Raw genomic sequence first — 25947 nt, 5'->3', positions numbered from 1 at the left:
CCCACTGCTCCCCTCATCACCAGGCAGGCGGTGGCCCTGGGCCTTTGCGTCAGCCGCTCTGCACACCCAGAAGCCCGAGGACCCGCCGCCCAGACACCTCTCTTCCTTCGAGTCTTGGCGGGCATCAGCTTCTTCCTGAAGCAAACTGTTCCTCCCATCCTTCTTTCTGCCGTTCCTGATCTCTTTCCCTCTCTCCCTGTCCCACATGTAGTTACCATTTTATCATTTGCTGGTGATGAGAACACTTACAATCTATTCTTTCAGTCTTTTTTTTTTTTTTGCAACAGGGTCTCCTTCTGTTGCCCAGGCTGGAGTGCGGTGGCACAGTCACAGCTCCCTGCAGCCTCCACCTCCTGGGCTCAGGTGATCCTTCTGCCTCGGCCTCCTGAGTAGCTGGGACCAAAAGCATGCACCACTATGCCTGGCTAAGTTTTTTTTTTTTAAGTGTTGAGGTCTCACTATGGCGCCCAGGCTGGACTAAACTCCTGGGCTCAAGCAGTCCTCTTACCTCAGTGTCCTGAAGTGCTGGAATTGCAGGCATGAGCCACTGCCCCTGGCAACTTTTAGTAAACTTTAAGGGTACAACTCATTGTTGTTAACTATAGTCACCATGTTCTATAAGAGGTCATTTGAGCTTATTCTTTTTGTCTAACAAAAATTTTCTTTCTCTTTTTAAAACACGCACAATTTACTTTTAGTTATTAACTGTTTGCTATCTATTTCTTCTACTGTAGTGTAAATTCCATGAATTCTTGCCAGTCTTGTTCGTGGATGTATTGCAGGTGCACAAAACACTCCCTGGCGCATAGTAGGTACTCAGTAAACAAGTGCTGAATGATTGCATCAAGGTTTTGCATTTTGGATCGTGATGAATCATGAGGTATTGAAACTAAGTCTTTAAGTCTCTCATGACTTTCTTCGGATACGTCCTTGGAAACGGAATTGTTGAGCCAAAAGAACACATTTTAAGGCTTCCTGTTATCTGTGGACAAACAGCTTTTTAGAAAGTTCTGCTTTATGTTTCTGTCAGCAGAGCATAACTGTGTTCCTCTTACTGCATTAACACATGCATTAAGTATTATTTTAAAGGACCATCTCCAATTTGATGAAAAATGCTATCCCTTTAAAAAATTACAATGAAGATTTTTTACAATTATTTGAATACTAGTAAATTTGAGAATTTTAAAATCAGTTTGTTAGCCATTGATATCTCTTCTTCTAGGTTTCACCTGAAAATATTCACTACTGATTTTTCTGAATGTTAGGATTTGTTTTCATTTAAAAATTAGGAGTAATTTATGCCTCCAAGACAATAAATTTAGAGAAATAAAATAGACACTCAGGAACCCACCACCCAGTTCAAGAAGTGAGACTTCACTGATTCTTTGGAAGTTCCAGTGTGTGCCTACCAATCCACTCTTCAGGCTGGTTGCTTATGTGTCCCGAGATGGCATACTGTTTAGTTTTACCCCTTTTGAAAATGGAGTCATACTGCTTGGAATCTTCTGCACTTCAGAACTGCACCCCTAAAATTCACCGATGTTTGATTTCCACAGTTGTCACACATTTGGTTTTTTGCTGCCATGTAGTACCTATCCAGGGTCCTGTCGGTGGATAGTTGGGTTGTTTCTATCTCTCTGTTGTGAGAAAATACGCTGCTTCAGACATCTTGCTGACGATCTCTGGGGCCTTATATGCAGAACCTCCCTAGGGCATGTACTTAGGAGCGGAATTGTTGGGTCAGGGCAGATGCGTACGTTCAACTTCTCAGTACAATATGCAACCCCTCTCCAAATAGGTTGAAGCCATTGATATTCTTGCCAGCAGTGAGTGAGTGCTCCCATTGCTTCGTGGTTTTTCTGACTCTTGATACTGTGTGGAGTGGCTGGCAAGAAGCGTCCCATTATGGTTTAACTTTGCATTCGTCTGATTATTAACGAATGAGATTGGATTACAAGTGACTATTGGCTATTTACCATTCTTTTTCTCTTTTTTGAGTTGGAGTCTCACTCCATTGCCCAGGCTGGAGTGCGGTGGGGCATGCTCATGGCCACCCCAGCATCGACCTGCTGGGCTCTGGTGATCCTTCCACCTCAGCCTTCCAAGTAGCCGGAACCACTCATATGAGCTACCATGCCCACCTAATTTTTTATTTATTTTAGAGATGAGGTCTCACCAAGTTGTCTGGGCAGGACTCGAACCTGCAGGCTCAGGCAGTCTACTCGCCTCAGCCTCCCAAAGTGCTGGGACGACAGGCTGAGCCTGGCCCCTTCTTCTTTATAGTTGTAACCAGCATGACCACAATCACTTATTGGCACTCCTGCTGTGCACCAGTCCCTGCCCACTACACAACACCCACCATCAACCTTATGGCGTCACCATCATACATTAAGGCCCCAGAAAGATTATATTAGAGCATATTGTACAAGCTGTATTTCCCCAGATGATGGCCTTCACATTTTTATAACATATGACTTGAGACTAACCTGTAATCCTGTTAGACTGCAACGTGACAGTAGGTATCTAATTTCTAAAATCTGCTATAAGGTCTTTCAAATATTTTTAAAAAAATGCTAGTAGTTGTAGAAAAGAAACATTTCTAGAGTTTATCTCCAAAGCCACTTCCTTGTTATCAAAGCAGAAAGGCTAAAACCACTGGTAATTTTGCTGTGGTCTAGAGTGATTCAAGAAATCACTTGACCGGCCAGGCACGGTGGCTCAAGCCTGTAATCCCAGCAATTTGGGAGGCCGAGGTGAGGGGATTGCCTGAGCCCATGGGTTCGAGAACAGCCTGGGCAACTTGGTGAGACCTCATCTCTACAATAAATAAATTAGCTGGGCACAGTAGCATGCACCTGTAGTTCCGGTTAGTTGGAAGGCTGAGGCGGAAGGATCACCGGACCCAGCAGGTCAACGCTGGGGTGGCTGTGAGACTCCAACTCAAAAACAAACAAACAAACAAAAAGAAATCACTTGACCATGAAAAGACTGCTGGAGCAAGGTCCAAGCTTCCTCTCAGAAAGGCTGTCTCCTATAGGAACTATGAATTTTTGCTAGTTTTTCTCTCAACGAGAGATTTTTTTTTTCTGTTCCATTTTTTAAAAAGGAGTTGGCTGATCATAATATGAGTCTGGAATTTTAGGAAAAGCAAGTGTAGCTGTTGATTCTTTATCTATGTTGTGGTAAGTATCAGTGTTTCATTCCTTTTCACTGTTGAATAGTGCTCCATTGTTTCATTATACCATACTGTGCTTATCCAGTCACCAGCTGATGGACATTTGGGTTGCTCCACCTTTTGTGATTATGAATCACGCCGCTATGAACATTCACGTGCAGGTCTTTATGTGAACATGTGCTTCCCTTCCTCTTGGGTATAAGCCTAGGAGCGGAATTGCTGGTTCACATGGTAAGCCTATGTCTAACTTTTAAGGAAACTGACAGAGGGGTTGCATCATTCTATCTTCCCTGTGATTGTCTTCCTGGTATGAGTTCTGTCTCCCTCTATAGGCTGTGGTCTTCCTGAGGACAAAATTCCTGCCTGAAGCCCTAAATCTCAGCATAGGTTTGTGGTCATCGATGATGATGGCAGTAGTGGGTGGAAAAGTGGTTCCGAAGATATGTTTGCGTCATAATTACTGGGATCTGGGAATGTAACCTTATATAGCAAAGGAGGTGATCAAGATCTTGAGAAGAGGAGATCATCATGGACTATCTGGGTGGACCCTAAACACTATCACCGATATCATTACTAGACTAAAGACAGAGCACAAAGAACTGAACAGAGCTGCAGAGGAGACGGCCACATGAACACAGAACAGCTGCCAGAAGCTGGAAGGGGCAAAGGGCACATTCTTCCCCAGATCCTCCTGAGGGAGCATGACCCTGACAACACCTGATTTCAGTTCAGTGAAGCCAACATTAACTCTAAGGCCTCCAGGACTGTGGGGATACGCCTCTATCGTTTTGAGACACTGAGTTTGCAGTGATTTGCCATAGTAGCCACAAAAAACTAACACAATTGCTAAAAATGGCAGCTGACTGGAGCAAGAGTAAAAACTGAAATGCAGTGTATTTGGAGGTGGTAAAAATAGGACTGGGTTCAGGAGACAGAGAGCTGTCCAGTTGCTTTGGTGCAAATCTTTCTTATGAATGAAGTGCATTCATTTACTCATTCAGTTGTTCATTTCCTTTTTGGGGCGTGTACTTATTTATTTAATTTATTTGTAATGGAGACAAGGTCTTGCTGTATTGCTCAGGCTGGTCTCAAGCTCCTGGCTTCAAGCAGTCCTCCCTCCTCAGCCTCCCAAAGTGCTAGGATGACAGATGTGGGCCACAATGCCTGGTCAGTTGTTCATTTTCACCCATCCACATTCTAGTGGCTCTCTTTGCCCTCACTGTATTGTGAATGTGCTTTTCTTTCCATGTGGAGAGCGATGACATAGCTGCCATTGCTTGATAATACATTATTTTCTGTGGTGTCCAAACCAATGTGACTCCCTATAATCACCAGGAGTGCAAGATTCGGGAATTTGGCTGTGTTCAAATACTGACTCTGGCCCTAATTAGCCGTCTGGCTCTCTGGGCACATCACTTAATCTTACTGTGCATTGCCTTTCATCTGTAAAACGGAACCAAAAATTGTACACATCTCATACTTTTTTAAAGCGACAATTCAACAATAAAGGTTTAACAGCAAGCTCTCTGGGGAAAAAAATACAGTCTTGATTTTAGCATTTGCCCAATTCTGTGGTGTAAATACTCCTTTCATAGCTGATTTTTAAGCTACAACACAGCATCACTGAGTGTGGAGTTGGGAAGGGATACACTGTTGCATACCATGATACAATATTTCCTCTACATAGAAACAACAGCTGTAAATAACCTCAAGAGTGTAGATAATAGTAACATAAAGTAAAATACTTAGGAAGAGGTTGGTTTTGAGTTTTTATTATTTTTAAAATAATGTATTTAATTGAGTTCATATTATTTATTTATTTATTTTTTAGTTGGAGTCTCACTCCATTGCCCGGGCTGGAGCACAGTGGCATGCTCACAGCTACTTCAGCGTTGACCTGTTTGGCTCTGGCAACCCTTCCGCCTCAGCCTTCCAAGTAGCCAGAACTACAGGAGCATGCTACCACAACCGGCTAACTAAAAAAAAAAAAAAAAATTATTGTTGAGATGAGGTCTTGTCAAGTTGCCCAGGCTGGTCTTGAACCCACAGGCTCAGGCAATCCACCTGCCTCAGCCTCCCAAAGTGGCTGAGCCACTGAGTTCAGCCTAATTTAACGTTTAATAATTGCTGAGTTTAACAGTTGGCTCATTTGTTTCCTAAAAAATTAACAATTGATTCTCTCTCATGGGCTGGTATACACGGACTCCAGCTCATTTAAATTAATGTATATAAAGAACTTTGAACAAGGCCTGGCATGCAGCAAATGGTATGTCAGTGTTCACACATTAGTACTGCTATTATTATGACTAGTGAGCTGAAAGTAGTTATATTCCTGTATTATCCTAGCACTAGCACTAACCTAGGGCCACCCTGTCTTGTCCTCAGGGAAGATTAATTAATCTTGCAAGAGGCTCAAATCTGAGGGCATGGGCACCCAGGAACAGCACTGAATTGGTGGCTAAATGCAGGACCTGGGCATTTCCCCATCTTCTTCTTATTTTTTGAGTTGGAGTCTCCCTCCGTCGCCCAGGCTAGAGTGCAGTGGCACACTCACGGCCAACCCAGCACCAACCTGCCGGGCCCCGATCCTTTCACCTCAGTCTTCCAAGTCGCTGGAACTACAGGCGCACACTACCATACCTGGCTAATTTTTGATTTATTGTAGAGACAAGGTCTCCCTGAGTTGCTTGGGCTGGTCTCGAACCCCCATCTTCTTACCACAGTGCTGGATGCATTGAGACCATTTTGGGAGCCAACTGTGAGTAATGAAGAAAGAGGCCAGAGAGGGGCGCAAGCAGGGCGGCATGCGGCTGAAGGAGCACCGTCTGGGGCTCCTGAGGGTAGTCCCTCAGCCAGCAGGTGGGAAGGCCGAGGGCGGGGTCTCTGCACGCCCAGTCTGTTCTGCCTGGCACCCCGTGCTCCCTGCCGTCTTCAGGCGTGACCTTTGGCTCTCTGCCCACCACCTCCATCCCTGATTTAAAGCTGAGTGATACTTGAGCAGCAACGCAGAGATCCGGAATTGACCAAGTCACCCGAAACACACACCGCAGGCGGCCGACTTGAAGCACTTTCACCAGTAATTCCCACGGGCTCCCTAAATGCTAGATGCCACTTAAGGGCCTCAGAAATGAACTCATTATAAGACCCATGTCTCAGGCCTGGCTCGGTGGCTCATCCCAGCACTTTGGGAGGCCGAAGAGAGTGGACTGCCTGAGCCCACAGGTTCGAGACCAGCCTGGGCAACTTGGCGAGACCTTGTCTATACATTAAAAAAAAAAAAAAGAAAAAGAAAAATTAGCCAGGCATGGTAGCGCAAGCCTGTAGTCCCTGCTACTTGGAAGGCTGAGGTGGAAGGATCCTCGGAGCCCAGCAGGTGGAGGCTGGGGTGGCTGTGAGTATGCCACTGCACTCCAGCCTAGGTGACAGAGTGAGACTCAGACTCAAAAGAAAGAAAAAAAAGAGACTCATATATCCTTTTGCCGAATTTTACAAATTGTAAGCTTAAATCTAAAGTTCAAAGGCATGTACCATTTCAGAAGTGATTTCTAATACTCATATATGAGTGAAGCCAGAAACAAATGGATCAATTTATTTTGGAAAATAAAAAACCCATAATGAGTATTTAAATTTGGGGCTCTCCACACTTGGGATGTAACTACTTCTAGACGGTTATGTGACCTTCAGTACACCCTCAGCCTCTGCGTCTCCAAAGCATTATTCATCCTCTTACAGAGAGGCTAGGAATCCAAATTTCCACAGAGAGATCCTCTAGAAAGTGTGGATTCCTACTTTGGCACTGAGCTGACGTTCCCTAGTGGAAGGCCAACTCATTTGTTCTCCTGTTACTCCACCCTGCTAGCAACCTCAACAGGGCACCTCTGTGGACTGCGGACCTCGGAGTGGCGCACACGCAAAAACGGGGGTGGACACTTGGCTACGACGTGCCTCCCTTTCCATCTGATGGTCTGTTTCAGAGGTCATTTTCTTCTTCTAAAGGCACAACAGCTGTCATGATCCTCATCGCTCCATTTTCAGCCACTTCCATTGAGACAAGCTGCCACGGAGTAGCCAACATCTGCATCCTTGGGTCAAAGGTGCCTTCCATGCAGGGCCAGGGTGCTGTGGGCTCAAGTCTCCCCTCGCCTCAGCCCCTCGGTCTGGTTTGGGTTTAGAGATGAGGCCGTCACGAGATCCAGAGCAACTCGCCAGGGCAGAATGTCCAGGTGACAGAAAGCGAAGCCCGTGCCTTGAGATTCCAGCAGAATGCCGGGGCTCGGCTCCTGGGGCCTGCTGTCCAACGGGGTCCCTGCCCACCAGGTGCCCACGGGCGGCCTGTTTCTCTGGAGGCAGCACCTGTGGGTTTGTTTGAGGCTGAAATGCATCATCTTTACAGAGTGGGGAAAAAATCACAGATGAGCTTCTTAGCGTTGGGCGTTTCCTTGAAGTGAGGCGGGATCAATCTGGGCTTTGGGGACATTTGCTTTTGGGGCTTCTGGGTAGTGTCATGTGGCTTTTCATGGAACGAAGCTTCTGAGAGTGGGGTGAACTGTCCACTGTTCCAACTCTGCCAGGTTTCTGTGTGTTTCTGTCTTCTGATAAAGAGTGGCAGCTATGGGTTGGAATACCCCCAATTACCTTTTGGGTCGACACAGATGGCTCTCAGAATTCTGAAAAACGTCTTCCCCTGTGCTCTACACCAAGCTACCCGTTCTTCCTTTCTGAAGCAGGAAGTGAGGTCCAGAGAATCAGGCTGGAGTAAAGCTAAAGCAGATAAACCCCGTCCCCTTCGTTTGCTCTCTCCTTTCCTTCCAAATGTTGTGTTTGCAATATTAACTCAGGAGACCTTCAGTAAGTGGTCGTCGACTGCACCGGTCCGTGGGCGCATGACGCGTTTACACACAAGGCCTGGCTTCCCATGGCAGAAGCGGGAAAGGCCAAGGAGGCGCTCACCTGGTCAGGGTCCAGGCGGCGGGAGTGTTTTGCATTTTGCCTAAACTTCCCCACGCAAGGGCGAAAAACTGGCCACTGTACGAGCTGGTCTTGGGTTGGGAGCCTGAGCGGTGCAGGGGCACAGGGCCAGCTGTAGGAAGGATCCCATGCTTGGTTCACGCTGTTGTCCCCATCTTGACATCCTTCATACTCTCTGAACAAGGGCCCGACCTTTTTGTTTTTCCCTGGGCTCCTCCAGTGACGTAGCCGGTCCTTGTGAACACGAGCAGGCGTGGGCTCTGCCATCTTCGTGTTCTTCTCTCCCAGCCATGCACCTCCTCTCCCCTCCCCATCCAGCCTCAGAGCCAGGCTCCGGGCTGGCCTTTCCTCGGTCCTCAAGAGCAGGAAGCTGAGGAGTGCCCCCGCGGCAAATCGCCTCTCAACAACCTTCCCATGGGTTTGCAGAGTATTTGTCATCTGGTGCCTTCTCCTTGCCACCCCCACGGACCTCTGCTAGGTTTGGACTTTCCGGAAACGTCAGGCAATTTCAGTAGCCATGAAAGCTGAGCCTGATTAGGAGAAAGGCAGCTCTGTTGCCCGTGAAGAGTCCCACAGTGCCAAAAGTGGAACAAAACTTATTTTTTCATTTGTAATTTGTGTACTCTTATCAACATTAAACCGGCAAACAGGTGCAAAACCGACTGACATTTGGAGTTTATATCAGTTTTAAAAGATCTTACTGAACACCTGACTACTCTAGTTCATGTCTGTTTCCTGTATAAGGTTTCTCTTTTTTCTTGTTTTTTACATTGAGCCTTTGGACATTTATCCAGTATTCTTATTAAATTCTTATATTTGCACCACTCGCATAAACCACCCAAGTATTACTGCAGCAAAACTCCGGTCTTAATAGTCATTTCTGCCTTTCCCTCTTTTCTTTCCTTGTTTCTTATTGCCTAAGGACATTCTTTTAAAATGGCAACATTCCTCCTTTACCCAATTTAAAAATTGCTCACCTTGCCAGACTCCCTCTCCTCCACTACCCTGGTAGAAACGCTTTTTTAAAACTGCACTTTACAGTGGATATCTGTGCCTTCTTGAAGAACGTGAAACGAAATAGTCCTGTCTGTGATTTCCCTGCCCGTAATACTGACAGCGCCGTGTATAACATGACGCTCTGACCTTTAGGAGAACCCAAAGAAGACATGTCTGTGCTCTCAGTTTGATCTGGAGTAAGGGCTAAGGCACCTGGGACCACACCTAACGTGTCAATCTAAAATGGTGTCATGGAGAGTAGAAAGGTAGACACCAGACTAGGCTGGTGGGTGGGGGGCAGGGGAAGAAGAAAGGTTGGTTATAGACACAACACACAGCTGGAAGGAATACGTTCAGACTCTATTAGAAGACTTGGAACACACAGCTCTAGGTATGACCACTGTTTATTTGTGTGGATAACTGTGCTAATATGTGCACGACAAAAACTAGAAACATTAAAAGTAAGAGATAAAACATAAACAGAAGCTCTAATGACTTCTTCACTTATCGAAGAGGCTGTTTTCTGAACTCCCTGAAGCGCACACACACCCCTCAGGATACCACTGGTAAACAGAAGAGAGGATTGGATCAGAACTGGTTTCAGGTCAGAGAGGACAGCCAGGACGCAAGGGGGATTCTGGATCTAAGCGGGGGACAAGATGGCCGGCTGAAGGTAGCGTAAGAATGGAGAGGAACCTGGACAGGGATGCTGATGACCGAGACAGGGAACAAAGGAAGGACAGTGAGGGACAGATGAGGTGACCAGACTCAGCACACTGTCGTGCATATTTCAGAAAGTAACCAGAAGGGAGGACTCGAGATGGCACCAACACGTAAAAATGATGCACACTCAAGGTGAGCTTGCTCCAAGGTGGAGGAGACCCCAATGACCTTGACTTGAACATTATACATTCTTTGCATGTAACAAACACTCACATGTACTCCATTATATGCAAATTACATACATAACTGATATATATAGCAATGTTTTATATATATCAATTATATACATCACTTTATGTGTCAATTGTATACAATTATATATTTTATTGTCTAGCCTTTATTTTTGCCTCATGTGTCCTCCTATTTCTCTCTTTATACTTGCTATATATGTATATATATAAATGTATCAATAAAAGAAAAACACATTTCAAAAATAAGAAGTAAAATAACATCGTGTCATAAGGATCATTGGACATGGAAGGAAATGGGGAAAAAAAATCTACTGACCAAAACTTTCAGGGAGAGTGCATGTGGCTGAAAGGAAGACTTTAAGAAGACACACGTAGGGCTCAGGGACTTCAAGGACCAGGTTCAAGGGACAATGTCCTCGGTGAACTGCCCGTGGAGTGGCTTAGCTGGACTTAATGGGAGTTTTTGTCTGCTGACAGGGGTGGGTGGGGCGGATAGAATTGAAGGGTTGGAGACAGGCGGCCCGGAGAGGGGGTGAGAAGCTGACGACGTGGCCCGTGGTCTTCAGGACTCACACCCAGTCATGGCCTTCTCTTGGCCATGACCAGAGCAGAGTTCGGAGCCCAGGGGAGGCCTGCCAGTCCAGGGGGAGCAGCTCTGTGTGCCTTTGTCCTAACCCTGCCCCCACCCGTTTTATTGTCTGGCCTTTCTTTCCTTTTGCCTTTGTGTCCTCCGTATTTCTCCCTTGCCTCTGTCTCTCCCAAGCCCTTCCTGGGCGCAGGCCACCTCTCCACGTCACATGACTGATCACGCCACACCCCAGTGGAAGAAAACCTGTGGGTCATCTGAAAAGTCCACCCTCCTGTGGAAGCAGAAGGAACACGTGTCAAAGAGTTGCCCTTGGGGATTAGTGGGGTTTTGTGTCTGACTGTGTCTGCTGAGAACGAGGAGGGTGACCAGCCCCTGAGAACATTCTGAAGCCAGAGGACATGGATTCAAACCCTGTCCCCGACACGTGAAACCTTAGTACACTGCTATCTCCAAGCCTCGGGTTTCTGATCTGTAAGAGGGCACGACAGTACCTGGCTCTTAGGATTGCAAGGTAACACACACAATATACTTAGGAACCGACTGGTTTTCAGTGCATGGTAGCCCTCTTCATTTGTGACATTCAGATGTCTTTCACCAAAGGGATACGTGACACATTTTCGTGGGACTGAACTTCTTGGAAGGACAGGCTAAGACCTGGCCTATGTCGGAGCATCGCAGCCAGTGACAACAGAGTACAGTCTGGCTCAGCCGCAGGGCAGAAAGCTGGGCAGGAGGGCGAGGCTGTGGGGCTGAGTCAGGCAGAGGATGCATCTCCTTTTCTGTGTGTTTTTGAGTCAGAGTCTCACTCTGTCACCCACATGATCATGGCTCACCAAAGCCTCGACCCTCCAGGTTCAGGCAACCCTCCCATCTCAGTCTCCTGAGTAGCCAGGACTATACCAAAAATTTGATTTATAGATATGATTGACATTTATGTAAATATTATATATATATACATATATATGTATATATGTTTTTTTTTTTAAGAGATGAAGTCTCCTAAGTTGCCCAGGCTGGTCTTGAACTCTAAGGCTGGTGAGCTCCTCCCACCTCAGCCTCCCAAAGTGCTGGGTTTACAGGTGTGAGCCACATGCCTGGTCCATCTTACCTTTTTAATAGTACTTTGAAGTATTAACTGCGACAAAACTGCAACCAACATCATTTCCATAAGGTAGCACATGCAAAGACCACTCCACACAACACTCAGAAAATGAAAGCAGCCCCTTTATTTTATACATACAAACAGTATAAAATGTTTATCACGTAAGAGCTGTTTGGTTTACAATATATTATATCGCTGCAAGCCAATACAAAAAATTCATACATTATATCCCCCATTTCATTGTGTTTACAATATATTATATTGTTTAAATGCCACTACCACAGCGTACTTTTTTTTAATACTGAATACTCTGGAATAATTTTAAGGTCAAAATATATTGTACTGACAGTTTAAAAAAACAGGGGCAGTTAAGAAACATGACAAGCATCCAAATATATGACAATACAATTTAAAATGCTGTAGCTTCAATGCTATTAACTGCTTCATCCAACGATGTATGCATGCATTTTTGTCCGATTTAACCTCTCTTATGTTTTCAGCCCCTGGACACCACAAATGCATTGTAAGTTTGAAACTATCTGCCGACTACACACTGAAAAGATAAAATTTTAACCTGATCAACAGACGTCACATAAAATCTGTCCCAAAGCACTGAAACGAGAAAACCTACCCCATCATGCCAGACGCACTTAGACAACTTAAAAGGAAGAGTAAATATTGGCTCGGTGATTTATAATGAAGCTAATAAAATTCAGGCCAGTATTCTTAAGTGTAATGAACATTATCCGAACGTCCAACACATGAAAGGTTGACGAAGGCTGTGAACCTGGTGGAACTTAAAGCGTCTCAGATGCCGGGCGTCACCAGATGTAATTGGATTCAGCTGGGTGTGGGTCCTGCCTGTCCTCAGCCTTTTTAGATGGAGACATGTGCTGCTGGGGCCGGGTGCCTGCTGGCCTCGGGGCGTGTGTGAGGCTGGCTCTGTACCCTGCAAAATTATTCACAGTTTAAAACAGAAGAAATGACACAAACAGGCTCTTCGAGCGAATTCTTCTCCATTCCAATGAAATCCATTTTGCCTTTTCAACCCAGAGGGAAAGACCACAGCGGCCACACAAAGTTACTCGCATGAAGACATGTTACAGGTTCAAGACCTTGTTAACAGAAACCCACTTTATTAACACCCTCAAGTCTGGCTTCCATTGCGTTTCCCATTCATATAGATTTTGGACATGCGGAACACTTTTTTTTGTTTTTTTTTTTTTAGAGAAAGGGTCTCACAATCATGGCTCACGGCAGCCTTGACATCCTGGGTTCAGGGGGTCCTCCTGCCTTGGCCTCCTGAGTGTCTGGGACTACAGGTGCGCACCACCACATCTGGTTAAATACTTTATTGTTTTGGAGACTGGATCTGGGCTATGTTGCCCAGGCTGATCTCAAACTCCTTGGTCTCCCAAAGTGCTGGGATTACAGGCGTGAGCCACCATGCCCAGCCTCCATGCAGAAACTCTCGACGCAAAGTCTGGGTTGCATGTGACTGAAGGGACAGTGGTAAGGACCTTGTGCCGAGGTTTTGAATGCTTCTGCAGATAATTTGGCCCTTGATGCTTTTCACTGTATTGCAAAGCCAGCCTCGCTTACAGTGACAGCTCAATGTAACCACCCCATGCTTCATAAAAGCCACATGATTGGGTGTGGCTATTTCACTCACACAAGATGGGAATCTTGTAAAAATTAAGGACTTCCATTAATGCGCTAGGGAAAGGGTTATGGTCTGAACTGGCTCCTCGTCAGTGGGGACTTGTGAGTTCTGGTCAAGGCGAGCGTCTGTTGCCAGCTCGGCTCTGCGTGGAATACAACACTGAGCTATACAACCTCCCTGCCTCTTCCTCATGAACTTGGGGAGACGCTGGGGGCACTGACTCCTTTCAGATTTCCTAAAACTGATCTAAGGCAGCAAACGCCATTTAAAAATCTGCCTCTGTCTCCTGGTGCGGCCGTGTAAAGTCAGGCATTCGTTTCTTGCATTTTGGAAACGCACGCGTGCCATGAACCGGCTGCTGAGCGGAACCCTGGCTCTGAGTGTTTCTCTGAATTGTCGGCATGGAGGCTAGCAGTGTCTGGAGTGGCCTGAAGTGGAGCCATCTGGAAGCTGGAGTGAGCCCCACAGTGCCGCTGGGACCACCACCCACCCGTGAAGCCCAAGCCTGCAGCTGGGAGGGTGAGCCTCCGTGGGCAGGGCCAGCTCCGGGATCCTGTGCCCCACAATGGTTCCTGGGACCCAATATGTCACCCCACTGGGAGTATGTACTTAGCAGAACTCTGTGCCCCAGAGCTTTCTCGTTACCTCCCTCCAGTCAAAATAAACTCAGTGCCCTCAGCTCGAGTCTCGTGGCTGATATATAGAAGGCTGGGTGGCCTCTCCCAGAAGGTGCCCTTGCATCTCCACGGAGCACCTGGGCACCTCCTTGGCATGCACTGCCCGGGTCCGGGGGAGGCAGGTCAACGGCAGGAGAGGGAGAGTAGCTGGACGCCTCAGAGGGGAGAGTGCCCTCAAGCCCCCTTCTTGGCCATCCCCACCCAGATGTGAGTCCAAGAAGACCTTTGTAACCGAATATAGGATGTGTGGTCTGACCCAGGCCCGAGACTTCTGGGCAGCGACTTTGATTCTGGGACCAGCCTCAGGGTTTGCGTGCAGGCAGCTGGGGGGGAGGCACAAAGGGTCTGGTTTACTCTTTCCCAAAGCGGCTCTAAAAACGGTGGGGCTCCCACAGGCCTCTGCGTGGCCACTGGGTGAGGGGCTGTTTTCCAGAACAGCTGCACTTCTGAGTCAACTATGGACCCCTGAGGCCAATGGAACCACACATCCGTCAACTCAGTGGGTGAGAAGGAATCCGATTCACGGTTTAATGTAGCCTAGGCCAGACACCAACCTACCTCAAAATGAATAAAGGTGTAGCCCCGCATATAAACGCACTATGTAGCCACTAGACAAATACAACGCGAACGTTGTAAAATGTAAAAATGAGAAAGACTGCAATAAAGAAATAGAACTATTTTCATATTAAATGTATATGTGTCTATGAATACAATATAAAAATATTTTAAAACTAGTGCCTGCCCTCAGCACCCCTTGATAACCTCACACTCACTGGGATTTAGGCACTGCTCTCTGGAGACCACAGCTCTAGAAAAACGTCTGATGAAGTGATTTGATCAGTTTGTATCCATTATTTTGGAGACACAATATGAGAGACACTATCTGGAATTGTGGGTTGTTTCAGGGTCTTACTGTGTTGCCCCGTCTGGAGTACAGTTAGCATGATCATGGCTCACCGCAGCCTTGACCTCCTGGGCTCAGGCAACCCTTCTGCCTCAGCCTCTTAAAGTGCTGGGATTACAGGTATGAGCCACCATGCCCTGCCAACTTTTGTTTTGTTTGAGTGGGGGTCTCACTCTGTCACCCAGACTGGAGCGCAGTGGCACAATCATAGCTCACTGCAGCCTCACCCTTCTGGGCTCAGGTGGTCCTCTCACCCCCACCTCCAAAGTAGCCTGTACCACAGGTGCACACCACCATGCGCGGTTAATTTTTTCATTTTTTATTTTGTAGAGACGAGGTTTCACTATGTTGCCCAGGCTGATCTCAAACTCCTAGACTCAAGCAATCCTCCTGCCTCTGCCTCCCAAAGTGTTGGGATTACAGGCATGAGCCACCACACCCAGTCCGATGTAAAGATTTTATTTTTTATTTATTTTTTGAGTTGGAGTGTTACTCTATCACCCAAGTTGGAGCGCAGTGGCATGTTCACTGCCACCCCAGCATCGACCTGCTGGGCTCCGGCAATCCTTCCACCTCAGCCTTCCAAGTAGCCGGAACCACAGGCATGCACTACCATGCCTGGTTAATTTTTGATTTATTGTAGAGATGAGGTCTCGCCAAGTTGCCTGGGCTGATCTCAAACTCCTGGGCTCAAGCGATCCTCCTGTCTCTGCCTCCCAAAGTGTTGGGATTATAGGCATGAGCCACCATGCCCAGTCTGATGTAAAGATTTTCAAAACCAAAATGCTTCAGGTTCTATACCCTAGTTGATAAATCATGAACCATAAAATCAGAGGCAAGCAGGTCCTGATTCTGCATTTGATTTAAAATCTCAACTCCACATATCATTTCTTTCATGGTTAACATACTGTTAACATACTGTCCAGTCAATCTGTATCACTAATTTAACCCGGAAGATATCTGTGATAGTTGACAGATCAGTGGTACCTCGCAATGATGTATTACTCTTTACACTCTAAAGCTCAGACTCTAAAGTTTAGAGGGAGGAAGAAGATTGTAGGAGGAAGAGGCAGGGAAGCAGTTGCGTCTAATGAAACGGAAAGTGGCCTGAGTTCCTGGCTATGAGTCTTTGGAGCCAAGAAGCAGAAGCGGCCGGCTCCCTTTCCGGCCCCACTCACTTTTATTGCAGTGTCTTCCGTGCCAGCCTTCCTGACACTGGCATCTGTTGGGTTCGTGGCAGGTCCCCTGTGCACCGCAGCCAGGCTCACAGACAGCTAGAAGCAAAGGAGATAAAAAGATTTTTTTAAAAAGCAGAAGGACATGGCTGCTTTTCCTGCAGTTCTCTAGAATGTGACAGTTTTGGTTTCATCTGTTAATTTTATTTTTCCCCCTAAGTCAATCTCCAACTATAAACCAGTTTTGAACTTTTGGGAAAAGTCCTGAGAGGGAGCTTAAACGAAGCTTGGTGCTTTTCATTCACAAATGACGTTCAGCAGGATTCTGCAGCTGCGGCCAGTAGAAACTTACCTTCCTTCAGCGAACCCCGAAAGGCTAAAGCCTTCCCCTGCACGTGTGAGTGGGTGTGAGCGTTTGTCCATGCGTGGATGTCAAGTAATGCCTTCGATCCACACCAAGGGAGCACGGGAGTCCGTGGGGCACAGTGCCGTGCCGCGCGAGTGGGCCAGCAGTGACACGGGGGACAGCAGCTAGGTTAGCCGTTGCACGACCCAGGTGGACCACGCGTGGGACTTACGCTTCGAACAGAGGTCTCCCTGGTAACCTTTGGGGCACTTGCACTTGCGTTTACCAATGCATCTCCCTCCGTTGCGGCAGGGCTGTGGGCATTTGCCTGAAAAAGACAGGAAGGCAAATCAGTCAGGAGGAACCCAGTGCTTTCTTCCGAGGTGATTGCGTTTTTCAAGGGAATTGCAAGGCTTGTAGAGGATAACTGCCTTCAAGTGGTGGTTATTTCCACCTGTTTCAAACCAACCCTAGCTTGCACATTGTTTGAATTTTGTTTTTGCAACAGACAGGTGTTTTTGGATACATATCTTTTCCCATAATAAATGTGTCATCAAAATGATATATTTATATTACTTGTTTTTCTTTAGTTGGGGTCTCACTCTGTGGTCCAGGTTGGAGGGCAGTGGCATGATCATGGGTCACCAAAACTTGACCTCCTGGGCTCAGGGGATTCTTCTACCTCAGCCTCCCTAGTAGCTGGGATTATAGGCATGCGCCACCATGCCCGGTTAATTTTTTGTGGAGATGAGCCTTTGCTATGTTGCTGGTCTTGAACTCCTGGGCTCAAATGATCCTCTTGCCTTGACCTCCCAAAGTTCTGGAATTATAGGCATGAGCCACCACACCCGGCCTTTATATTACTTATGCATAAAGAGAATAATCTTTTAACTGACCCACAAATCCTTGTCATTTAAGAGATACCTTACTAAAAGTTAAGACGTGAATGACCCTCTAAATGGTCTTGTCCCCGAGCTTCGCTCTTTGAAGGTCACTTTTTCTGAAAGCAGGTCTACACCTGTACCTGGCGACCTCCGTCTTAGCCTAGGATTCTCCAGAAAGCAGGACTTGTATGCAGATAGCGTATTCGCGGATGTGACTCCAGGAAGCAGGAAGAGAAGGATGGGAAGAAACAGGGAAGGCAGGAAGGGCAACACAGGAGTGTGCTGGGGGAGGCAGGGTCACTGTGGGCAACTGGGCTCTGCCCTGCTGGACCCTGTGAGGCCCCCTGGACTGCACCTTAGAGTTGCCCGAAAGAAGGAGCAGGGAGGATTAATTCATCTGCGTCTACTCCCACCACTGTCTCCCAACGCCAAGCGATGCCCCTGGGCTGATAACTCCCTCCCGTATCCCTATTGCCACTGTGTGAGCGCAGGATGGGTTTCATCAGGATTCAGAGAAGTTTCAGGTGGAAGCAGAGTGTGGTGTGGTTGGGTTGGGGGCGTGGTCCACTCCCAGGCACAGAACAGACTGCTGGGGTGGTGGCCGGAGGGGAGGGTGGGCTGCAGGGCTGAGCCCAGCACAAAAGGTGCCTAGGGCCACACAGTGCGCTGTCCTAGGCCATCTCAGACCCCAGGGACACACATTCTTTCTTTTCTTTCCTTGTGCTGAGTGAGTATTGCTGGCATCCGCCAGTGATCTTTGAAGCGCAGAATTTTAGAGCTGAGCTGGGCAAGGATGTGGGATGTAAAAAATTATGCAGTGGTTTCTCCCTTCTTGTTCCAGGAGCTGTTCATTCTCCCTCTGCCTTCAAGAATTTGCTATCCTGAAGCTGAAGGGTTTGAAGAAGCAGACAGTAAAGGACTGTCCACCCAGAGCTGGAAACACTTCCTGAGACTGGCAGAATGGCAGACAGAGACAGCCAACAGCCATCGGCGTCAGGTGGGGAAGTCTGGAGTCTTTTTTTTTTCTCCCTTCATTTTAGTAGAACAAGGCCCCTGGGTATATAAGGAGATGTAATGAAATCTCCATCCTAAGCCAAGCCCCTTCTCATTCTCGAAATCCTTCCTTCTCTGGCCAAAGCATACTTTGAAAGAGGTAAACCATGCATTTTACCAACAAGGGCTGCTCTTGACAAACAAGAAGTCAACTCCGCTTGAAAATCATGTGATTTCTCCTTTTACTTGCCTAAAAGGACTTTCCTCACATATAAATAGGCCAAGGCAGCATTTACTCATTGTGTAGACAGTACAGACACAATATTGGGATGTCAGGGTCTCTCCGAACTTGGAATACCATTCGACCTTGAGGTTTTTCTAAAGCAGAGGTGTTCTAGAAACAGGTATTAAAATAACCTAAGTAACAGACTTTTTCACCTCTTCATTGACCACTGAAAACCCAAAGGGGCCCTTTTTGCTAGGTTTGGATACACAAATATCACTTGCTATTTAGTTAAGATCTCAACTCTTACCTAAAAGAAAGGAATATCTAACTTCAAATTTCCATATGCATCAAAGAAACACGTGACCCCAACATTCACATCAAACCGATCCTATCATGATACTCTCCAGTGCACCGGTTTTTTTGGAAGCAAGCAAGATGTGGGATGATAATTATATGGCAGAAAAGACAGAGCAACATACGAAAGGTGTACACGTGAACTGCTCCCACGTGAACCACTCCCACATGAACTACTTGGGGAGCCCACATTTTCCCATGCTCTGTGAGGGGAGACCTTGGCCACTAGGACAATGCAGAGAACGATGGGTGGAGAGACACTTGTCGTTGGCTCCATGGGTCTTTGTTTTCTTGGCAAGAGGGAAGTGAGGACCCTTGGGTTCAGGCAGCCAGGAAGATGTCATCACACAACAGAAAGGTGACTGCAGGAGACAATGGATGTTGGAAGTCAAAGCTCATACAAAGACCACAGGAGCCAAAATTCATGAAGTTCCAATTGCTTTCAAGTTTCTGAATGCCGTGTCTTTGATGTTGACTTTCTTTTCCTGAAAATATCTTGCAGCCAAATTATATCCACTGAGTACTGTGGAAAACCGAGTCAGTTTGAGAGATGGTACACTTCTACCTAAAGAGACCCCACCTCGCCTTGGAGACAGATTTGACCATATCTAAACAGTCGGCATTTTTACTGTAACCAGTCCTTGTCAGGACAACGAAACACAATATGGGCAAAATAGACTTAAGACTACTTCCACCTATTTAATTGTCAAATAACGTAAAGTTGTGACTCTGCTTTGTGAAGAAAAAGATAGAAGGGCTTACAACAAGTGCCAACAACAGTCCTCTCTAGGTCTTAGTATTATGGGTGATTTTTTTTTTTTTTTTTTTTTGAGTTGGAGTCTCACTCTGTCACCCAGACTGGAGTGCAGTGGCCGCTCCCGGCCACTGCAGCCTCGACCTGCTGGGCTCCGGCGATCCTTCCGCCTCAGCCTTCCGAGTAGCCGGAATTACAGGCATGCGCTACCATGCCCGGCTGATGTTTTGATTTGTTGGAGAGATGAGGTCTCGCTGCCCAGGCGGGTCTTGAACCCGTGGGGGCTCAGGCAATCCACTCACCTCAGCCTCCCAAAGGCGCGGGATCACAGGCTGAGCCCGGCATGGGTGACTTTTAATTGTTTTCTCCAATATTCCAAATTTTTTACAGAGAATATTTTATACTGATGACTTTTATAAGAAGAGGAACTCACTAAGTCATTCTAAAAATCCTTGAACAATACACCATAAATAATTTGTCTGGTCTTTTAAACTGAAGGCTCATTAAAGATTCTTGGGAAATCTATGAGCTTTAAATAACAAGATGAATGCACACACCATCTGTCCAGATACTTCTACCCATGGATTTACTTGTTAACTGCAAATGTATTCCACAATCTAGTCAAAATAAAGTTTGAGAGGGTATCATTCTTGACAAAAGCCAGGAGAAATGAAAATAAGAAATTGCGACCCCTTGGTGCTGGGCGTGGTGGCTCATACCTGTCATCCCAGCACTTTGGGAGGTGGAGGTGAGAGGATTGCCTGAGCCCAGCAGGTCGAGGCTGCGGTGGCCGTGAGTGTGCCACTGCACTCCAGCCTGGGAGACAGAGTGAGACTCTGACTCATAAATACAAATAAATAAATAAGAAATTGGGACCCTCATACATTGCCGGTGGGGATGTGACATGGTGCAGTCACTTTGGCAAACATTCTGGCAGTTCCTCAAAAAAGCTGCTCCCATATGACCCAGCAATTCCACTCCTATGTATATACCCAAAAGAAATGAAAACTTATGTCCATACAAAAAACTTGCACACAAATGCCTGTATCAGCTTTACTCATAACAGCCCCCAAATGCAAACAACCCAGATGTCCATTGATTGATCAATGAATAAACAAAATGTGGTGTATCCATTCAATGGAATATTATTCAGTAATAAAAAGGAATGATGGACTGATAGACACGCCAACATGAGTAATCCTTGAAGCCATTAGGGTCAGCCTATGTGAAAGAAGCCAGCTAGACACAAAATGCCACGTGTTGTGCCATTTCATTTACGTGAAATGTCCAGACTGAGCAAGTCTAGGGAGAGATGAAGTGGATTCATGGTTGCCAGGGGCTGGGAGAGGGGGGCATGGGGGGAGGTGACTGCTGATAGACACAGGCTTTCTTCTGGGATGAGCAGACGTTCTGGAATTTGACAAAGGTGATGGCTACACTACTTTGTGAGTATACCCAACAATGTTTGAACACGTTGCATTTAATAAGTTATAGCCTAATCAAAAAATAAAAACACATAATCCAACTACACATTTTGTCTCCATACTTTCAGAGACACTTTTCAGCTCAAGTCCCACATCCATATTTTCCTGGTCATGTGGTTCCTGTAATAGAAACAGGAAATTTCCTAGAAGGGTTTGAATACAACCTGCGGTAGGGTCCATCAGAAGCTTTCAAAGACCCACATTTTTTGATGCAGTTAGAAAAAACAGACCACCAACAACAAAAAACAATTAAAAAGCATAGTCTCTGCCAACAAAGAGGTCGTATACCCAAGGGCATGAAGGAGAATACTTTTTTTTTTTTTTTGAGGACAAATGAGCCCATGAACAAAGGTTCATAAACATAAACCAACTGAGTAGGCAAAGTTTGAGAGTAAGTAGGGGGGAACTGAGAGGAGTTAGCTCAGAGAGATCTTTATCAGGGAAGGGTAATTAATAAGAATAGAAACCACATCCAGACAACTAATTACATGTTCTTTGGAAGCTTCAGAAGTATCTCATTTGAACTCTAAAATATAGTTACTTCATCTACTACTCATTAGGGTACAAAAACCCACAAATAAATTAAAGGTTGAAAGTTAAGATAGGAACTTGGGAGTATTCAATTTTGAACCCACTACAGCTTCAGAAACTATGGCTCTACCAAACACACACCATGCAGAAGCAGCACAGCAGGACATGAGATTGCCAAGCAGCTGTCCTTCCACACACATCAAGAAAGGTAGGGCTAGCCGGGTGTGGTGACTCACGCCTGCAGTCCCAGCACTTTGGCAGGACCAGACGGGAGGATCACTTGAGCTCAGGAGTTCAAGACCAGCCTGGACAACATACTGAGACCTTGTCTCTACAAAAAGAAAGATTAAAAATTAGCCAGATATGGCAGTGTGTGCCTGTCGTCTCAGCTACTGCGGAGGCCAAGGTGGAAGGATCACTTGAGCCCAGGAGTCCGAGGCTGCAGTGAGCTACGATCGCACCGCTGCACTCCAGCCTGGGCGACAGAACGAGATGCCACCTCCAAAAACTGGGGGACATGTTCACTTCCTTTTGCTCCTTCCTGGGTGTGTGCTTTCAAGGTTCTCTGTCTTCTGGGCCATAAAGCCGTCTAGGATGGATTTGGCTCATTTCTGAGTTCAACAGGGGGCTGTGTGGCTTGCTGACGGTTGTACAGCAGGCAGGTGGCAGACCAGGACAAGCAGTGTGGTGTATTGATTTCTTTTTTTTTTTTTTTTTTTTTGAGTTGGAGTCTCACTCCATCGTCCAGGCTGGAGTGCAGCGGCACACTCACGGCCACCCCAGGGTCGACCTGCTGGGCTCCGGCGATCCTTCTGCCTCAGCCTTCCAAGGAGCCAGAACTACAAGCGCATGCTACCATGCCGGGCTGCTTTTAAAAAAAATTACTATTTATTGTAGAGGCAAGGTCTCGTCAAGTTGCCCAGGCTGGTCTCAAACCCGTGGGCTCAGGCAATCCACTCATCTCGGCCTCCCAAAGTGCAGGGATGACAGGCTGAGCCACCAAACCCGGCCACAGTGTATTAACTTCTAATATGATGATGAACTATATCCCACCTGTACAAGTTAGCTTCTTGCCTATAGTGAAGGCATAGCGTGCACCAATCTCAAGTTTACAGTTCAACTATCTTTTTTTTTTTTTTTTTGGCATCAGAGTCTCACCCTGATGCCCAGGCTGGAGTGCAGTGGCATAATCATGGCTACCTCAGCCTCGATCTCCTGGGCCCAGGTAATCCTTCCACCTCAGCCTTCCAAGGAGTTGGAGCTACAGGTGCATGCCACCACGCCCAGATAATTTTTTGATTTATTGTAGAGACAAGGTTTTGCCAGGTTGCCTAGGCTGGTCTCAAACCCCTGGGCTCAGACAATCCTCTTGCCTCGGCCTCTCAAAGTGCTGGAATTCCAGGCGTGAGCCACCTTGCCTGGCTAATTGTTTGATTTATTGTAGAGATGAGGTCTTGCCAGGTTGTCTAGGCTGGTCTTGAAACCTGGGCTCAGGCAATCTTCCTGCCTCAGCCTCCCAAAGAGCTGAAATCACAGGTGTGAACCACCGCCCACAGTCTCAACTAACTTTTTTTTTTGAGTCAGAGTCTAGCTCTGTTGCTCAGGCTGGAGTGCAGTGGTGGCACACTCACAGTCAACCCAGCGTTGACCTGCTGGGCTCCAGTGATCCTTCTGCCTCAGCCTTCCAAGTAGCCAGAACTACAGACCCATGCCACCATGCCTGGCTAATTTTTTTATATATTGTAGAGACGAGGTCTCACTAAGTTGCCCAGGCTGGTCTCGGACCCCAGGCTCAGGCAATCCTCTCACCTCGACCTCCCAAAGTGCTGGGATTCCAGGCTTGAGCCACCGTGCCCAGCCTCAACTAACTTTCAGTGCAAACAGTCATGTGACACTTCACCAATCAAGACACAAGACACATTCAGCCCCCCATAAAGTTCCTCTGTGTCCCCAGCTGTGCCTCTAGTTCCATAGCCACCCCTCAGTTCTGCCTGTGTGTTGGGAGCCAGCCGTGGATGCCTGCCTGAGCGTTAGGGATCCAGGCAGGCTGCGGACCCTGAGACCACCAGGCTGGCTCAGGAGCTGAAGGCCCATTCCCTCCTCCTTTCCTTGTTGTTTAGCATTACCCACTGGTAGGGATTTTAACGATCTAAGCATGAAGTTCTGAGAATATGACAGGCATGGCTGACTCTAGGGATCCATTGTTCCCGCTTCTCACAGACTGCGGTTTCGGCTTTAAACTTAACACGTTCAAACTCAGATCACATTTGGGAGCCTTATACGTGATACAAGCTTCTTTATAAGATTTAAAAATATATTTGTAGAATTAGTATATACATTTAGAGAGCTGTTTCCAGCATGAGATGGTTATCTAGGGTTACCAGAAATGGCCCAGCACGAACTTTGGGCTGGGCCACATCCCTAAGGGCCCAGCGTTCATTTGGGGCTGGGCTGCTTTCTTTTAATACGGTTCTTTAGTTACAATTAGTGTAAGTTTTTTCTACTTATAACAGAAACTGAATTCATAGAAAGTATTTTCTAATAGGTCATGCTACGTCAGGGAATTATGTTAGTCCAAGCATGATCAAACATGATACTATAAGGTTTTAGAAGAATACAGCTAACTTTTGAAATTTCATTGTTCCCACCTTCTACTAATTGTGATTTTGGCTTTAGTACAATTACAGTTTGTGTTTGGGTTTTATTTTAGAAGCTTTATTGCTGATGATCAGCCTCATATATCAGGATTAGGAATTAGAAACTTTTATAGAAATTAAGACAGATACATAGGATTTTAGAATAGCCATTTTGTTAAGAGATCATAATCAATTGTTCCTGGAAATGGCCCAGCGTGATCTTTGGACTGGGCCACATTCTTTAGGAACTGGTCTGACCTATAATTAAGAGTTTTTTATAGTACAGGTAAAGTTAGCACAGAATAGAAAGGTATTAGGATTTAAGTCAGTCATTAGGTGTTGGGTATGCATAAGTTTTAGAAGTTATTGATTATTAGGATTTTATGATGTAAAAACTGTTGTATTGCTTTTGAAGAACATAAACCGAGCATAAGGAACAGTGAGATAATTTTGGGATTGTCCTTCCTCATGCTTGGGAAAACACCTGGTGGGGGGGATGCGCCTCACCTACCTGGCTTTGTGTTCACATGAAAGTCTTGTGATTTAACATGTGAAAATTTGGGATAAAAGACTCACGGTTGGTCCCAATAAATGGCTTCTGCTCATTTTACTGAACAGTTGTCCACTTTCTTTCTTTCTCTTTCTTCCTCATTATATTTATCCCTCCATCTTTCTTTCTTTTAATATCTATCCCTACTACAGAATCAGCTTCTGCACTAGACAGAGTCCAGTCTCTTTCTTTCTCCTTATTTCTCCAGAATGCTCGCCAACACTGCCCCACCTTCCAGGGACCCTCTAAATCTCTTTTGGGGGGCTGGCCCCCCATATGAAGAGATCAGTGGTGAGTCCAGGGCTGACCCAAACCCCTCCTCCCCAGCAATCCTCTGAATGTCAGACCCATACAGCTGGGGCATGACTGAGAAAGACAAACCAGGGCAGAGTCTGGATGTCAGTCACAATAGGAGAATTCCATTCTAGGATAGGCCTGGCTGAGGCTTTTACTATTTTGAGGTATGTTCCATCTATGCCTAGATGTTCAAGGGTTTTTATCAAGAAAGGTGCTGGATTTTATCAAAAACTTTTTCCATGTCTAATGATATAATCATGTGGTTTTTGACTTTACATCTGTTGATGTATTTAAATATGTTTATGGTCTTACAAATGTTGAACCAGCACAGCATCCCATGGATGAAGTCTACTTGTTCATGGTGGATGATTTTTGAGATGTGTTGTTGATATCAATTTGCTAGGATCTTGTTAAGAATTTTAGCATCTATGTTCATCAAGGATATTGGCCTACAGTTCTCTTTCTTTGTTGAATCTTTACCTGGCTTGAGTATCATTGTGATGTTAGCTTTGTAAAATGATTTGGGGAGAGTTCCATCTTTCTCAATTGCCTGGAATACCTTCAGTAGAATTGACATCAGTTCCACCTTGTATGTTTTGTAGAATTCTGCTGGAAAGCGAAATGATCTAGGACTTTTTTTGGTAAGTAGTTTTCTTATGACATAGTCAATTTCCTGGATTGTTATTGGTCTATTTAGGGTCTCGATTTCTTCTTGTTCAACTTGGGGAG

The 25947-nt window shown here is 46.2% G+C and overlaps 1 protein-coding gene across 1 annotated transcript in view; it reads right to left on the bottom strand.

Moving 5' to 3' along the window:
* Positions 1–11845: 11845 nt before the first annotated feature.
* The window catches only part of WIF1 (WNT inhibitory factor 1), a 102031-nt gene continuing 87929 nt past the window's right edge, over positions 11846–25947 (bottom strand). The window contains exons 10-12 of the mRNA XM_021718804.1: positions 16742–16837; positions 16167–16262; positions 11846–12693 (exon numbers count right to left, since the gene is read on the bottom strand). Coding sequence (XP_021574479.1) covers positions 12566–12693; positions 16167–16262; positions 16742–16837 — 320 coding nt within the window. The 3' untranslated portion in view covers positions 11846–12565. The remainder of the gene's footprint in view (positions 12694–16166; positions 16263–16741; positions 16838–25947) is intronic.

Source organism: Carlito syrichta, unplaced genomic scaffold (assembly GCF_000164805.1).
Source record: "Carlito syrichta isolate Samal-C Ts95f unplaced genomic scaffold, Tarsius_syrichta-2.0.1 Scaffold313519, whole genome shotgun sequence".
Lineage (NCBI taxonomy): Eukaryota > Metazoa > Chordata > Mammalia > Primates > Tarsiidae > Carlito > Carlito syrichta.
The sequence above is the reverse complement of the archived record's forward strand: the minus strand, read 5'-3'. Positions and strand labels throughout refer to the sequence as shown.